Below are 15,555 nucleotides of genomic sequence, written 5' to 3' on the forward strand. Positions count from 1 at the left end.
ATGTGATGGTTGCGATTTACATGCAGATCTGTTTTCCTGCCAACATATTGCATTGTTTAGCTATATTCACTTCCATGCTATGGAGCAGCAAATCACTTTCATTTCCCATCCTGTACATTTGACTTGCTCAATTTCATTATAATACAAGCAGAATCCAGAACTTCAATTTAATTACATTTTTAAAAAAAAATCCTTCTGCAAGTGAAATGAGGTGAGCAAATACTGTATTTCTATTTAAAATCTTAAAGAATAAAATATATTTTATTGCACGGTTTAATTTAAAAGGAACGGGTTGTGAAGAGCATCCCCTTTACCCTGATAGCTCTATCAGAAAGCTCCAATGCTACATAATAAGATTGATTTTCTAAGCCTGAAAAGGGGGTGTTTCAGCTTGGACTGCTGTTTTGATCCTTCAGAATTAAGGATGAGAGAAACAAATAATACAATTTTTCATTTTAAAAATAATATCAGGGGAATTGACACTTTTTACTTTATTTGGGAAGCTTTCACCTTAGCATTAAAGAACACAATCTTTAGCATGAGTAGTCCATAAATGGTGAAATATTCATGGAGAGCCAAACAGTGGCAAGTCCTCGTGAAAACAATGCAGAATCCTGAAGGAAAAGTCCCTAAACAGTTATATCCTCAGCAGGTAGAATTGGGAAAGCCGGTGCTTATCCCTGGAACTGAAATACAAGAAATAGATCAACCACTAGGGATCTGCCGGGTGCTTGCAACCCAGCTTAGTGGCCACTGTCGGAGACAGGATGTTGTGCTTGATGGACCTTGCTCTGACCCAGCGTGGCACTTGTTATGTTCTTAATCAAGGGCAGATTTTGGAAAATGTCCGTAAAATCCTCTTTTAAGTCAGCAGGTCATATTAATAAGATACATCTATGAGCAAGTCAAAAGAAAGTAAGACGAGAAAGTGGTGTGTTCGTGGCAAAGTGCAGTTAACACACTACCTTCTCACAGCAGTTACCAAAAAACAAACAAACACAACAGCAATTACAATACAGGAAAAGGAGAAACAAGTTGCAGGGGGCTAAACATGTAGCAGAGCAGTCAAAAGGCAGTAAGCTGCCCTCTCCTTACAGCATTTTCACTGACCTGATGAAGCAGGCCACAAAAGCATTGTGCTGGTCCAGTGAAAAGGTAGCACCTATTATTTGTTGACCTTTATTTCTGTGTGTGCAGCCACATATGCCAATACTTAGAAGATAATAAAATGTACTCCTATGGCAGCAATTGTTAGAGCTCCAAAAACAGTTCAAAGTGCATGTATTTCAGGCCAACTTGTAATGCTCAGTCTTGTAAATTATATTATTTTAAACCCTTTAATAGACTTGGGCTGAGCTTAGACATCAACCAACTGACTGAAAATTTGATGTCACTTGTAAAGGGCATGGTAAGTTGGAAACAACGCTTGCACAAATCTTTTTAAATCAAAGATAAGGGCTGAGACCCATTTTCTGTTGCACAATTTGTTCACTTTATTAAGCATTTTGTTCCCAGGTAGTGTGCAAGCAAAACATTTGTCTGAATCAATGAAAAAGGTCTGGATATTTGGATCCTTACAAAATGAATATTTGTGAAAAGTTTGAGAAATTTGATGATTGATGCTCAAACCAGGAGAGGAGTGAAAGAAATAGCAGGATTATTTTTTCTTGTTCGCATGTGGATCCCAATTAAGATCTTGAAGATTGTTTTGGCTTCACTAAAGGCTATGGGTGGGTTCCTAGAGAATATAACATGAAGAACATTCCCCAGACCTTGGGTACAATACAATTTCTATTACACGGGGCCTGTAAAACCTACAACCAGTAGAAAAACTAGTGAACTCAATACATGATGATATGATAACAATGAACTGAAATGTGTAAACAGTAACATATAAACTAAGTTTATAAATTGATATCTCTCTATGGGGGTCATTTATCAAAATGCGGTAAGGCGTTTTCGCATGCGTTAAGGGCTTATCGCATGCGAAAAAGCCCCGTTTTCGCATGCGTTAAGGGCTTATCGCATGCGAAAAAGCCCCGTTTTCGCATGCGATAGGCCTTTTAGACATGCAAAAACGTGTTTACCGCATGCGATCACACCATATCGTATGGTGCGATGCAAATGCAAACAGGGAGGAGTCGGGGCGGAGAGAGGATGCAAATGCAAAACCTGGGCGGAGAGTGGGCTGGGTTAGCCTGCCTGCGAAGTGGTATCGCACAGCCATAACGCCAATTTTAACAACACCTCTTTCAGATGCGTTAGGCTGTGCGATAGCAGTCAGGACCATGCGATGACGTACCTTCGCCATTTGCGATGCATTCCGTAAGGATGAGTTCAGACAATTGCCTCCCCCCCCCCCCCCCCCCGTGGTTGCCTGCAGGATCTACATCGGGTTTAGCACTTATCGCGGAATATGATGTGGTATCGCAATGTGCACTAACGTACCTCTTCGCACAGGTATGTTTCGCAAATGCGATACATATTACATTAGCATAGCTCACGCCCCTTTTGCTATCGCATGCGGTATGTACCGTGGGTTGATAAATCCAGCCCTATGTTAGCAACCATATGAATCTTTTGGAAACTCTGTTAATCATCGAAACTTTGTAAACCATTGTGATGACGAAACCGAATGACGGTATATAAAACTTGATAAATAAATATATGTATGTATATATACAGCCATCTGAAACAGCATTTCCCAACCTTTCAAGCCCAAAGCTCACCTACATTCATTAAAATTTTGTGTGGTGAGCCATCCTCCACAGAACAAGCAGTGGACTGATATGGACAAAAGAGAGAATGGGGAAGCACCGAAGGCCCCACCAGTCTGGCTTCCATATTTTAAAACAAAGGGAGAGAGGGGGCAGAGACCATCATCCTCTATATACAGTACAAGTACAGGAAAGGTAGTCCGTGTGGTGCGGGAAACTGCCAAAGTTAGTAACCTCAGCTGCTGCATGTGAGGCCAGAGATCCTTCACTGCTGCTACTCCCATCCAGTGCTCAATGCATGCTCTTCCCATCCCCTTCAGGTTAGGAATAAGACAGAGGCTAGAAGGACTCAAAGGAGGAGGCTCAAGACAAGGAAGTTGAGCAGGTGCTGTGTGCACAAATGGGCCGATACAGTAAAGTCCGCGGGAGAGCGGGCAAACATCCGCTCTCCCAACGCGTGCACAGTCCACACTTCCGGATGCCGGCAAAATTGAGTGTCCGGTTTTCGACCCGCAAGCCGTGGGCCGACTTCAAATTTTTATTTTTATTTTTTTACTTTTTTAAACTTTCGGGACCTCCGACTTAATATCGCCATGATATTAAGTTGGAGGGTGCACAGAAAAGCAGTTTTTACTGCTTTTCTGTGCACTTTCCCGGTGCCCTAAGAAATTAGCGCCTACCTTTGGGTAGGCGCTAATTTCTGAAAGTAAAATGTGTGGCTTGGCTGCACATTTTACTTTCTGAATCGCACGGGAATACCTAATAGCGTTCGGGGGGGGGGGGGGGGGGGTTGGATGCACGTTTTCAGCCCCTTACTGAATAAGGGGTAACGCTAGCGCACCAAAAATGCGCATCCAATGGAGGGTTAACAGTGCGCTCCGTCGGAGCGCACTGTACTGTATTGGCCCGAAAGTGGGGCTTAGCTCTCTCCTTGCCCTGCATATTGCTCATTATTATCACACTCTTGGGGGTAGATTTTCAAATACCGCGAATAGGCGTACTTTTGTTGGCGCTCCAGGCGCCAACAAAAGTACGCTGGATTTTAGTAGATACGCGCGTATGTCCTGGGGCTTTGAAAAAGGGGCGGTGCGGGGGCGGCCCCGAGTCCTCTGACACAGCGGCCATGCCAGGGGATGGCGCGTCGGCTGGCTGCCGGCACGCGCAAGATACGCCTGCCTGAGGCAGGCGTAAAAAACAAAATAAGGTAGGGGAGGATTTAGGTAGAGTTGGGAGGTGGGTTAGATAGGGGAAGGGAGGGGAAGGTTGGGGGGAGTGAAAGAAAAGTTCCTTCCAAGGCCGCTCCGATTTCGCCGCCAATTTCAGAGCAGCCTTGGAGGGAACAGAGAAAGCCATCGGGGCTCCCCTAGGGCTCGGCGCGCGCAAGGGGGTGCACAAGTGTGCACCCCCTTGCGCATGCTGACTCCGGATTTTATAACATGCGCATGACAGCGCGTGCATTTTATAAAATCGGGTGTACATTTGTGCGCGCCTGGTAGCACGCACAAATGTACCCCGTGCGCGTAAGATTAAAAATCTGCCCCATTATCTGGAAAATAGTACACACTAAAAACAATAAGAAAAAAACATTTTGTGTTTTTCTTGTTCTGTTCCAAAATTATATGAAACAATACAGACAATGACATTAACATAGTCTATGTTGTTTCAAATGAAAACACAACCCTTATCCCTGTCTTAGTAACATTTCCCTTAAGAGCTTGATTCAAAATCTATGAAATTTAGCAATACCATAAGCCAGGTTGGACTCATCAGGTACCATTTTCCCAGAAATCAGCCAGATCTGTGCCAGCAGGTTGGTGGCAGCTGGCTACTTTTCAACAAGACCATGGGAGCCCATGGGGGTTAGATATTTTGGCACAGCCTTCTCTAGCTTTGGTAGCCATTTAGATTCTTACAAAGCTTGTTTTTCATTTTTATGCTACAGGTTCAAAAAGTTTCTGCACTTCTCACTGAACGATGTAATAACGAGATCCTCAAGCCTATAACAGGTTTGTTTCTTTGTCTGCAGTGTCTCCCATTTCTCATTTACCTAAGCAGTACAGTGCTTGGATAGTTACCGGTTGAACAGCACTGGAAACCAAACTCTTCTTTGTATTCATTGAGCAGATATGACCTAGGCAACAGGAGTGCAGATTTTGCCATACTGCCCTGCCAGGCCCTGTAAAGGGGGAGAGGATAATTCATTTCCCATGCGCATTTCATCTGCAGCTTTTCTGAAGTGGGCTAGAGCACCTCCCCTTTAAACCTTGATCCCCTAACGTTTAAGGAAGGACTGCATGGGATTGCAAAGTGCAAATGGATCCCAAGGTTTGGTTCACATGGGAGCACGGCAATTTCCTGCATCGGGGGGTAATAGCTAATAACCTCATCTACATGGAAGTTACATGTGATGGGCGCTATCACTCAGCTACACAGTTGCCTGGATGTGCGTTTTGGATGCACTAATCCCCTTATTACATCGGTTGCTAGTCTAACGCGCCCAAAACGCAAGCCAATTGTGTGTAAACCTGTGTGACTCAACCCCACAGAATGGGAGAAATGCCTTAGGTAATTGGGCCCTAAGTTAACTGAATAACTCCTAAATTCAGCATTATCTGGTTAGTTTATCCAGCTAACTTTAGGACTACTTGTTTTCTTTTCATAGAAACATGAAGTAGAAAAAGCCAGTATGGCCCATCTAGTCTGCTCATCCACCCAATGAATTGACTTTTATAATTCCCAACCCTCCCTTAGAGATCCCCTGTATTTATCCCGTTCTTTCTTAAATTCAGATACTGTCCTTGTCTCCACCACCTCCACTGGGAGGCCGATCCATGCATCCACCACCCTCTCTGTAAAGTTAGTGAGCCTGTGAGACTTGTCCTGCCGAATATGTGGCGAAAGTATCCAGATAACGTTACCTGGATAACTTTTCAGCTCCCCAGTTTATCTGAATATGGACCAGTTCATGTCTAGGTCACTGATTTATATCTGGCTCAAGTTGATAGTGGCCAGTTTTCATTAACTATTGACAGTTGTTTGGAGACTTATGTAAAATGTGTCAATGGTCTTAGTCCAGGACCCAGTGGACCCACATTTTGGCCTAATGCTCACCATTCTTGGCAAGCCTTAGCAGAGGTAGTTCCTCAAGAGCAGAAAAAAGGCATATTGGCAAGGCAATGCGAGGAAGCTTGTACAATCATCGCCCATACTGTATTTGTTCCATGGATAAACAGAAGATTTCTGTTTCTAGTGCTGTCAATCCTGCACTTTTGATGAGTACAAAATTCACTACAAAAATTCCTTTATAGCTTAACATATTTAAAAAAGTGAATTTCAAGAAATTATATCTTTGTTCATGTCTCTAACGTCACTAATCCTTTGTTATACTTTTTTGGCACATTTATAAAGATAAATAGATATAATCAAACCCTTTAAGTCTCCTGCTTCTAGAATGTCTCTCTCAATTTTCTTCATGGGAAACAAACACTAAGCCCAGCACCAGCTGGGAAGCAGTGAACGGCTATAAGGAAGCTGAGCATATATAGTGCTGCTGCGGTCCCTCTACCCACATGCTTTGGGGGGGGGGAATATGTGGACTGGCAGCACTATACATGCTCAGCCTCCCTGCAGCGCACAGAATTGTGTGAGCAGAGGGAGGAGATGGACTGTAGGGCTGGCGTCCCTGCACATGTTCAGCGGTGCAGTGGTCTGTGCTGACTGGGGAACGAAGAGCTCCAGCGAGGCAGGAGGGGGCAGTAGGAGAGAGGTGAGGCAAGGGAGAAGAGAAAAAGAGGGGGAGGGGGGCGTGGAGGAAGAGACTTAGATGTGTGAGAGGGGAAGGAGTGAGGGGAACAGAAAGATGATGGTCAAAGAGGGAAGCGAAATACAGGGGTGGAGGAGAAGAGCAGGGAGGGAAAGAAGAGAAGGGGAGGGAAAGGGGAGAGGAGAGGCAAAATGGGGGGGGGATAGAAAAGAGAAACAGAGGCGAGCAGAGGTGTGATGAAGAAAGGGTGGGGGAGGGATGGAAAAGAGAAGCTGAATGAGGGAGGGATGCGCATAAGTGCAAGGAAATGTAGGAGAGCAACCTGTGAGGAGGAGGGGAAGATGCATGGGAGGTGGGATGAACATCTCTGGTAAAACAATGAAATATCATAAAAAGAAACAAAAGGAAGGAAAAGAAAATAAGAAACTAAAGGTGCAGAGGAATGAGGTCAGCAGGATGAGAAAAGAAGGAAGGCGGAGGGTAAGAAAGGGAGAGGAAATGAACGAAAGAAAGATGGAAAAATGATTAAGACAAATGACAGAAATTGAGAAATCCTCAGGAAACAAAAGGAAGAGAATAAGAAGGAGCATAAAAGATCAAGAAATACAAAGGTTTGAAAATGTTAAAAATTCACCCATTTCATTAAATATCGAATGTCTTTTATAAACGTGGATTAAATGGAAATTGAAGGTTTTTAACATTTTTCTTTGCAGGGTTAATGTCCACGTCTCCCTAAGGAGTGAACTTTCCAAAGGGATTTCCCATGTAAAACTAGCACAATCCTTACAGAAGTAGTATGTACGCGCACACGTGCTGTTTTTATAAACCCCAAGAGTGGGCGCACGCGTGCGGCGTGGAGCATCCCGGGGCCGGGTTCAGAAATACTGCAGGGTAGCTGCTGTCTTGTCAGAGCTATACGGGCACACGTTACCAGCCTTTTCCGAAGATCTTTACACCTGTTAACGGACTCGCGCAATAGAAACTGGCCTTGTCTTTTGTCTGTAGTTTTTGGGAGGGAGCTCCAGGTGAATTGGGGGTTCAAGGTGAAATGCTAGAGGGTTGAGGTAAACTGGAGAAAGACTGGATGAACAGGAAAGTGCATGCACAAGTATTTTTCGGAGCAGTGGGCACCCATACTTGGTAAAATACCAGCCCTCAAGATTAAATCAGTGCTATTAGGCGGACATGTTAGAGATTTTTTCATGTGTGTAAAATATCTGCAAGTACATTTAGAAACTAGGCAGAGAAATTAAAGGTTTCCTGGCATTGGAAATATACTCATTCACTACATAATACATGCTTACTTTCAGGGAAGAAATTATGAAATTTATAAATTTTGTGGCACCTACCACAGATTATAAAATACTTGCATAAATCTCAGTGTATCCACTCGCTTCAGCAAATTTTGTACCATGGACAGGTTTGAAAGTTGGCCTCTTAATGTTCAGACAAAAGTCAAAAGTCTTATGTATTGGGGGGGGGGGGTATGAGTGTGTGTTGCACGTGTGTGAGAGAGAGTCTGTATGCGTGTAAAGGTGATTTTCATTTCCTTTTCCTGAAAGGACCCCTGAGGCAGTGGAGAGGAGGTGTCACAGTGTGATGATGACCTCCCTCTCACCAAATGCTCCCCCCTTGCCTTGCCAGCTCTTGAAAAATTCAATTGCGCTAGAAAACATTTTGTTCTAATGGAAAAAAAAAAAAAAAAGATAGTTGTGGCCTTGCTTGGCTTGCCAGTTGAACTTGGTGAGAGGCCTGTTTTCTGTTTCTCCACAGAGCTGCACCTGCTTGAAGGAAGTGGTTCCCAGCAATATTCCATACTGAATATAAACATAAAGAGTGGAGCAATCCACACATTTTATCAGGTAAGAGCTATATCCTGGGCCCCCTTCCTTTTCCCCTGCAATCCAGCCTGAGTGTCGCCTGCTGCAAAGTACATCAGTGTGATATTCAGGTCCCACGCTACAGGAGGCAAGGAGGCGACCGGAGGCAGCGCTGCAGCTATTTTTTTAGATTAATGCACAGGTATCAGCCTGACTTCGAAGAAGGAAAGGGAGAGGGTATTTGTGATCAGAACTGGCGTGGGTGGGGAGAGAGGATCTGCTACGGAGGGATTTTATTCTGAGTGTGATTGAGGGAATCGGGGGAGGGGGTGTAAAAAAAAAAAAAGGGTATCAAAAGGAGTGCATGAGTGAGGAAATCCCAGGAGATGAGGCGTGTATGAGTGAGGGTGTGTGTGTGTGTGTGTGTGTGGCAGGGGGAGATGTCCCTGAACGATAGGATCAGGGGGAGTATAGGAATAAATAAGGGGATTGGAAGAGGTGAGGGTATCCATGAATGAGGTGGTCAGACAGGATGTGTAGTCTACATGTGTGTGAGTGAGGGAATCGACAGGAGAGAGAGAGAGAGGGTCGAGGAGAAAAGGGTGAAGAGTGAGTTGGGATTGGAGGATGTGCGTGGAGGGACTTGTATAGCATGTGTGAGAGAGAGCATCCACCCTCCATCTTGTGATCCTTATTTTTTCTCATCCCCCCTTCACTTCCACCTCCTATTCATCTGTTTCTCATCTCTGAAATCCATTTTTAATTTCTCTCCTCTGTCAGCCTCTCTCCTGTTCTTCCTCTTTTCTTATCCCCACCCCTCTCTCTATTCTCTATCCTCCTTCTCCCTTCCCATCACTAAACACTATAGTCCTCTTTTACCTATTAAGAGACAATAATTTATCTCAACACAAAAGTAGTGGCAGAAAATGACTTTCTAAAAATAAAGCAAAAATAATGAACATTATATGCAAATCTGCCACAGAATTTTAATAAAATCTGCCGTAGAATTTGCAGATGCCACAAAATCTTGAGAAATCTGCCACAGGAAACCAGGTCACTGACTCTTTCTATTGCCTTAATATGATTCATCTGAAAATGACATTTTGTGTTAGATGATCATTTCCTAGGCTTTATGGTTGACTTTTGGAGGAGTTTGTGCCCTGATTTACAACATAACTTTAGGATATTTTGTTCAGACCTAGGTTATTGACACTATTCTAAGGCATTTTACATTGTTGTTTATTCAGATTTTCACAATTAAAAAAAAAAAAGGATTGGAAATCTTAGAATGCTTTGGGGAAAAGAGTTAAAAAAAACACAAAAACCAAAACAACCTAGAGCCCAAGCAAAGGTTCCCAGTGGTTTGTAGCCCTATTTTGAAGGAGCATTAAGCAGATTTCAAACACAAAGAGCAGAATCCTTGGATTCAAATCACAGAACTTTTCTTGCTTAGTTGCAAAAACAGATCTGTTTCCTAACCTTTCGGTCTTCCCAGAAAATACAAGCTGGATCACTGTGGACAACCTGGCAGAAAGGTCTCCCTGAAGTCCTCGCCTGGAACTTGGGCAGGATTTTATCGGATCACTACACCAGTGTTCAGAAACCTATGCTATTTGCAAGGAAGCCAAGCTGGCGCGTTCAGCTAATCTTGTTTTTCAAGTCAGCCTATTGCATGAATATACGTGTGCTGCCTTTTTATGCAGCGTCTCACTTTTCAGATGAAAAACAAGATTATTTATGTCTAGGGTGACAAAACTCAGTCCTCAAGGAATGCAAAACAATCGGGTTTGCAGGATAACTACAAAGAATATGCATGAGATCTATTTGCATACAGTGGAGGCTGTGCATGTAAATTGATCTCATGCAAATTCACTGTGGAAATCCTGAACCCCCCTGCAACTGGGGTTGCAGCCCTCAATGACTGGGTTTGGGCATCCCGGTATGTAAGAAAGCTTCACGGGCCGACAGGTGAAAATAGCAAAGAAAGGAATAGCCATAGGTTGGAAAACCCCAAAATAAAAAAAAAAGAATAAAAAACCGCTCATGCGTTAGGATTGTGACCTATCTGGTGGCTCGGTGGAAGCGCCACACACTGCCTTGGGATCTGGTTTCCTAGCCTCCAGGCCGCTGGGGATAGCAATGCCGTGAAGGTAGCAGTTACAGCCCCAGCGGGTCGTGCAAGGGCAACACATGGTGGCTGGATTTAGGCCCCCGTGGTGGCAGCGTTCTGAAAAGAGCCCTAAAACAAGGCAACCGGCTGAGGACTGTCTCTGCAATGACTGAGTTAGGTGTCTTGGGAGGGGGATAAAAAAAGAAGGGACAAGTTGCTGGGTAGTTTTGAATGAAGGTTTATGTTGCTAGATGCTCGCATTTGTAACGACTGAGGTTTCAATAAATGTTGTATCTTTGCAGTGTGAGTTTAAAAATGCCAATGGAACCCCAGTTTCAGTGCCTAATGGCGGACTTCCAAACGTTACTTTGCAACCCTTGAACACTACGGCTGTGTCTCAGTCGGTCATTAATGTTGCCTTACAATTAAGTTCAATAGCGATTACTACGGTGAGTATTAGTAACTTTACGTTATTGTGTCTGGAAACATATCTTCAACACAGAGGTGCTTTATGTGCCGTGAAAAGGAAACTGAGCAACACTGGCTCATTCACTTTTTCCCAGTACATTAAACGCTAGGAATGTGGGTAAAATGCAAATGAGTCCATTTTTGGTTCATTCCAAAATCAGCCAAATAGAATGAACCGAAAATGGACTCATTGCAAGACATCTGAAAATTATTCAGACTTTTCAGTTCGGCAAATAGCGCACCCCGGCTCCTGCTTCACCGATCTGTGGGGGGTTTTCCTAGACAGAAAGGAGCGTGAGCGAGCTCCAGTCACTCCTGTTTTACCACTTCCAATTTCAACAATGGCAGTAGTCTCAGGGCGAGCCGGTGCCAAGTTGTTTTGCGGCCATAAAGCAATAAAGCTGTAAAAAAAAAAAAAAACCAACCTGTGGCACCAGCAGACCCTTGAGCCAGGTGCTTTTGGGGTTTTTTTTTCTAACTGGAGTCAGAAGGGCAAGAATGACTGGGGATCGCTCCTTCTGCTTCTATCCTCAGAGAACCTGCAGAATGGGGAAGACATGGGGGGACAGACGGAGGGAAGCAGAGGCATTTCTTTGATTTTAGGGTTTTTGGTTTGTTTTTTTTATACTGTAGTGTTTATTTTGATTCAGCAAACAAATCAAAGTGAAATAAACATGGAATGAAACAGATTCTGAAAAAAAAAAAAAAGACCTGAAAGAAAACAAACAATTGAACAAAATGAAAATTGTTCTCCTTACATCCCTATATGAGCGATGTCTGCTGGGAAAGCAGGATTGCCTCTGAATCAGAGAATGTAACAACTAATTAATTATTGTAAATGTAGGGGTGCGACAGTACCTAGGGATGTGTGAAAAAAGTTTAATTTTTATACTTATTTACCTTTCTTTTCACTTGACTTTATTTTTTCGGTTAATTTCATTTACTTGAAATGAAATAAGCCAAAGTGAAGAAGAAAAATACAAAGAGACAAAGGGGCCAGATATACTCTCCCTCACCACCAAACTTCCCCCTTCCCCCATCCTCCGCAGACCCATCCTATCCCATCCATGGGTCACAAGAAGTCAAAATGGGGCAGGGATGATCCCCAGGGGCTCCTCCTCTGCTGGGTTTCAGAATGACAGTGGCTTCTCTGAGGCTGATGCCATTTGTTTTTGGTGAATTAACTTAACTACATTACATGCCACCCTCCTCCAAAAAGGACTCAATATATTTTCTGTAAATAAAAACAAAATACAGCAAAAATTGCAAATTTTGGCAAACAGTGTTTCATCTGTTTTGGTCAAAAAGGTTCCCATTAAACTCCATGGGTAAAAATGTAGTGGAATAATATTCTCTCTAAATATTCTGCAGAAAAGCTGACTGAGGGATCCTTTCTTTCGGGTCGATACAGTAAAAACGCAGGCTCTCCCAGTGCGCGCACAGGGCACTCTCCTGTGTGCGCGATTCAGTATTTTAATTTATTTTAATTAGGGCCGGCGGTAAAAAGAGGCGCTAGGGACACTAGCGCGTCCCTAGCGCCTCTTTTTTGACAGGAGCGGTGGCTGTCAGCGGGTTTGACAGCCGACGCTCAGTTTTGCCGGCGTCTGTTCTCGAGCCCGCTGACAGCCACAGGTTCGGAAACCAGACGCCGGCAAAATTGAGTGTCCGGTTTTCGAGGCGCGGGCATATTTCAAAATTTTTTTTTCTATTTTTTTTTTACTTTTTTTTAACTTTCAGGACCTCCGACTTAATATCGCCATGATATTAAGTCTGACGGTGCACAGAAAAGCAGTTTTTACTGCTTTTCTGTGCACTTTCCCAGTGCCCGGAGAAATTAGTGCCTACCTTTGGGTAGGCGCTAATTTCTGAAAGTAAAATGTGCAGCTTACTGAATAAGGGGTAAAGCTAGCACGTCCAAAACGCACGTCCAATCGCGGGGTAACAGTGCGCCCGTTTGGAAGTGGGGTTGGAGCCAGCATTGGGTCTGGCATTACTATGGTACAACCCATTGTTAACGCTTAGACTTATTAAAAGGCATTGTATCTGTTAATAAATCGAGCATCAAAACTCCGGACAACACCCGCATTAAAATTGTCCATTAATTCATGTTAACAAAACGTTTTGACTGCATTTTAGTAAATAGGTCTCTACATTTTTAAAACTTTTTATTTAGCAAACAAGGTCAGGTGTACAACAGATTACGTATCTTGACCATAAACATATGTACCAAGCCAGGGTACACATGATAATTTTCTAATCAGGGCAACTCCAAAGTGTCAATCCAGAGCACTTCTCTAACCATCTCAAATGTCAGACATCTGGGCTCATTCATATGACCAGTAAAGATTCCTTATGTTATAGTAGCTGTTCATTTTTTTCCAGAAATAAGTAAGTTTTTCAATTATGGCTATGTTGTTAACTTGACTTTTCCAGGTATTAATCAATAGGTTTCTTCTTCCAAAATAATTCATTAATGAACCTGGCCACATGTATCAGCAGTTGCATTACTAACTTTTTATGGCCCCTAAATTTGTCATAATTCAGAATTTAAAAGAATATAATCTAACCTCAGGCGAATTTTTCTTCCCCAGATTAAATGTACAAAAGAGCAGCTGGTCACTCTGTTTGGAAAGGTTAGTGAGTTTTTTATCTTGTTACTATAAACAATTAACCCCAAAAATGTCTATAAGTGTAAAAATCTTTCGAATAGATACTGACTTAGGGCCTTAAATTCATTAATGATATTTTCCATTGCCACAGAATGGCCATAATCCTTTCTGAATAAGGTCCTCAATGTCTTTCTTTGGTTAAAAGTCTTCATAAGGCACTGTCTCTGACAACTTTCAAACTCGCGCTAGTTGACTTGGAGGCTGATTCACTAAAATGAGGTAACCTGTGCCAGGTAACGCGAGTTACTGCACTTTTTTTTTTTTTTTTTAAAGTGAATTGACTCCAAAGAAAGTAAATGGGACTGTAACCCATGTGAATGGTAGTGTGGGTTACTGCATGTTACCGAATCAGCCTCTTGGTTTTGTATTGCCATTTCCTGCAAGGACTGAGGTCTATTTATTTATTTATTTGATGAGTTTTATATTCCGTCATTCGGTAGAGTCATATAGATCTTTCTAAAGTTCTTTGGTTTCGCTTTATTCTAAGGGGCGGATTTTCAAAACCTACGTGCGCCTGTACTTTTGTTCGCGCCACCGGCGCGAACAAAAGTACACCAGATTTTATAAGATAGGCGCATATCTTATAAAATCCGGGGTCGTCGCGCGCAAGGGGGTGCACATTTGTGCAACCTGCGCGCGCCGAGCCCAGCGCGGCCTGCCTGTTCCCTCCGAGGCCGCTCCGATTTCGGAGCGGCCTCGGAGGGAACTTTTCTTTGCCCTCCCTTCCCCTACCTAACCCACCCCCCCGGCCCTAACTAAACCCCCCCCTTACCTTTGTCGGCAAAGTTACGCCTGCTGACCGGCAGCCCCGCTCCGGTCCCGGGGGCGTGGTCCGGAGGCCTCGACCATGCCCCCGGGCCGGCGGCACGCCCCCGAAACGCCGCGTCGTTTCGGGGACACCCCCGGACACGCCCCCTCCCTCCCCGTTTCGAAAGCCCCGGGACTTCCGCGCGTCCCGGGGCTTTACGCGCGCCGGCGGCCTATGCAAAATAGGCCGCCGGCGTGCGAGGGCCCTGCGCGCGTAAATCCGATAGGATTTACGCGCGCGGCCCTTTAAAAATCCGCCCCTCAGTGTTTAGACCAGGGCTTAAAAAAAAAAAAAGCGTTGGCAAATGGCTGGTTTAAAAAAAAAAAAAGGAATACAATTGTTACAGTAGGTGTGAGTTTTCAGTTGATAAAGAAGTTAATCCAGATCACGAGGCTGCCAAAAAACTTGGAGGACTTCTATAGAGCGGCTGCCTAAAGGGAAGCATCAGCTGCAGAGTTTACGGAAGTGTCTGACGGAGTTCCAGTCTAGTGTTGGAGTACAGAGAGAGAGAGAGAGAGAGAGCTGCACCCATAGAGCAGTAGCAGGGGAGTGCCCAGGGAGGGTGCCCTGTGCCAGGGTGCCCTGCTGCCAGAGATGGTGCAGCCAGGCTACCAACACTTTTTTTTTCTAATGGGTTTTATTTTTTCTGTACCGAATCTGCAGTAAACCTTAGTGTGCATAATGTGAATGTTTTGTTTCCTGCAATCAAGTCCCCAGTAAAGGATTTTATTTTTGATCAACAGCAACCATGTGGTGTTTTTTGGTTTTTTTTGTTGTTACTTGACTATGGGAAGAGGCGCTACAGGAAAAAAATCCCTTAAGAGCCTTGAAAAGCTATTCCCTGTACGTACCCGGATCAGTCCAGACTCCTGGGTTTTGTCCCCCCCCCTTTAGCAGATGGAGACACAGCAGCCAGTTACCATAATAACGCTCAGCATATAAATAGAATGGTGCCACCTACAGTCAGGCAGTATTCTTCTGTCTCCAGCAGATGGGGGAGGTGCCAAACCTACAGTCTGGGCTGTGTGCTTATTTGGTTATTCTTGTGTTTAATTAGTTTAGGGTTTTTTTTAGCTCTTGTTTTTCTGGCTTGTTTAAAAAAAATAAAAAAAGAGCATAAGAAAGCAGCTTGTGGCAGTGCAGTGGTCATTAGCCTCCATGTGGTCGTTAGGTTCTGAGAGAGCCATCCTATGCTGGTCT

General features: G+C 43.9%; 1 protein-coding gene across 1 annotated transcript in view; it reads left to right on the forward strand.

Moving 5' to 3' along the window:
* The window catches only part of LOC115096995, a 103,706-nt gene that overhangs the window by 28,852 nt on the left and 59,299 nt on the right, over positions 1–15,555 (forward strand). Inside the window, exons 6-10 of the mRNA XM_029612366.1 lie at positions 1,345–1,408; positions 4,660–4,723; positions 8,254–8,342; positions 10,713–10,859; positions 13,470–13,511. Of these exons, the coding sequence (XP_029468226.1) occupies positions 1,345–1,408; positions 4,660–4,723; positions 8,254–8,342; positions 10,713–10,859; positions 13,470–13,511 (406 nt within the window). The remainder of the gene's footprint in view (positions 1–1,344; positions 1,409–4,659; positions 4,724–8,253; positions 8,343–10,712; positions 10,860–13,469; positions 13,512–15,555) is intronic.

This window comes from Rhinatrema bivittatum, chromosome 8 (genome assembly GCF_901001135.1).
Source record: "Rhinatrema bivittatum chromosome 8, aRhiBiv1.1, whole genome shotgun sequence".
Lineage (NCBI taxonomy): Eukaryota > Metazoa > Chordata > Amphibia > Gymnophiona > Rhinatrematidae > Rhinatrema > Rhinatrema bivittatum.